We start from the raw sequence: 1,177 nt of genomic DNA on the forward strand, positions 1-1,177 counted from the left end.
AGAATACTCTTTTTAACTTAAAACAGGTGTACTAAATTTTATCTACCCGCCCCATTTCAGCACTATGTGTAAACAGCGATTACCACTTGCAATAGCAGCGGTGACGTTAGCCATAACCGGTGAAATAGCAGCGAACTTCGCAGAAAACGCCAACGGTGCCGAGCGCGTAGCACTCTGCGGCATTGTCGCACTAGCCAGCGGCCTGGCGAAGCTGCAATCACAGAAAGAAGCCGAACCGGCCGAAATAGAGCATGTACTGAAATTGAACATGACACTGGCTGACCCTGAGTGGAGGTCTATTTTCGTAAATCCCAACAAACCGACAGAGGTCAGACCTTATCCACAAGCCGAATTTTCAAAAAACGCCGATTGGGCTACAAAATGGGACAAGTGGAAGAAAAAAGCGGAAAAAAATGCTGACGGAAGACAAGCTGACCAAAAGGCTGGCGTATCACAATTTAAAAGCCGCCGCCACTGCAGCGCTGCAGCAGCTACGGCCACGAGTCCACGAGATAGCTAACGAAGTAGAACTGATTCAAGCAGCTGCGGTGGCAGCCGCGCCAGACACAGACATGACAACAGAGGCAGAAATCGAAAGAGACATAAATCAAGCGGTTTACGGAAGGGAAAATGAAAAAACGGGCCCAGCGCTAAACACGGGCGTTTTCGGCAACGGCGGCGGATCAGACAGAGAAAACATCTGCACAGCGTCGGCGGGTGAAGGCAGGTTAAATACAGCACTGGCAGCTCTAGCATGTCCGTGTATGAAAGACGCCACGACCGGCAACACGCAAGGACAGGACAAAGTCTGCCGACCGAACCCGGCAATAGCCTCGGCGTGGACACAATTTTGCACAGCACCGGGACAGCCAACAATGGAGTAGGTGGTAGGATTGTGCGACACAAAATCAACCACCTCACTAACGGCACACCTTTTGAAAGAAAGGGCCGACAGGATCAACAACCTGTTACAGCGCACTACGCAGGGCACTTACTTAGGAACCATCGGAGGGGGAACGTGCTCAGCGGCAAACACCCAAGGAATGTGTGTAAAATACGGCGCAGTCACAGCATCAAGCGGCGGCGACATCACACAAACAATAAAATGGCTAGGCAAACTGTACGCCGTAGCGGAGAAACTTGAAAAACACGAGAAAGCAGTACAACGTCGACAAGA

The 1,177-nt window shown here is 50.9% G+C and overlaps 1 protein-coding gene across 1 annotated transcript; it reads left to right on the plus strand.

Annotated features, from left to right (window-relative positions):
* Positions 1 to 64: 64 nt before the first annotated feature.
* TEOVI_000448800 (Trypanosomal VSG domain containing protein, putative) lies at positions 65 to 520 on the plus strand (the record flags this gene model as incomplete). Its single annotated transcript, XM_067227253.1, has 1 exon — positions 65 to 520. The coding sequence occupies one exon, from the start codon at positions 65 to 67 to the stop codon at positions 518 to 520; it is 456 nt and encodes a 151-aa protein (XP_067083354.1).
* Between the last annotated feature and the right edge of the window lie 657 nt (positions 521 to 1,177).

The sequence above is a fragment of the Trypanosoma equiperdum genome (assembly GCF_001457755.1).
Source record: "Trypanosoma equiperdum strain OVI genome assembly, contig: ctg_910, whole genome shotgun sequence".
In the NCBI taxonomy this organism is placed as follows: Eukaryota; Euglenozoa; class Kinetoplastea; order Trypanosomatida; family Trypanosomatidae; genus Trypanosoma; species Trypanosoma equiperdum.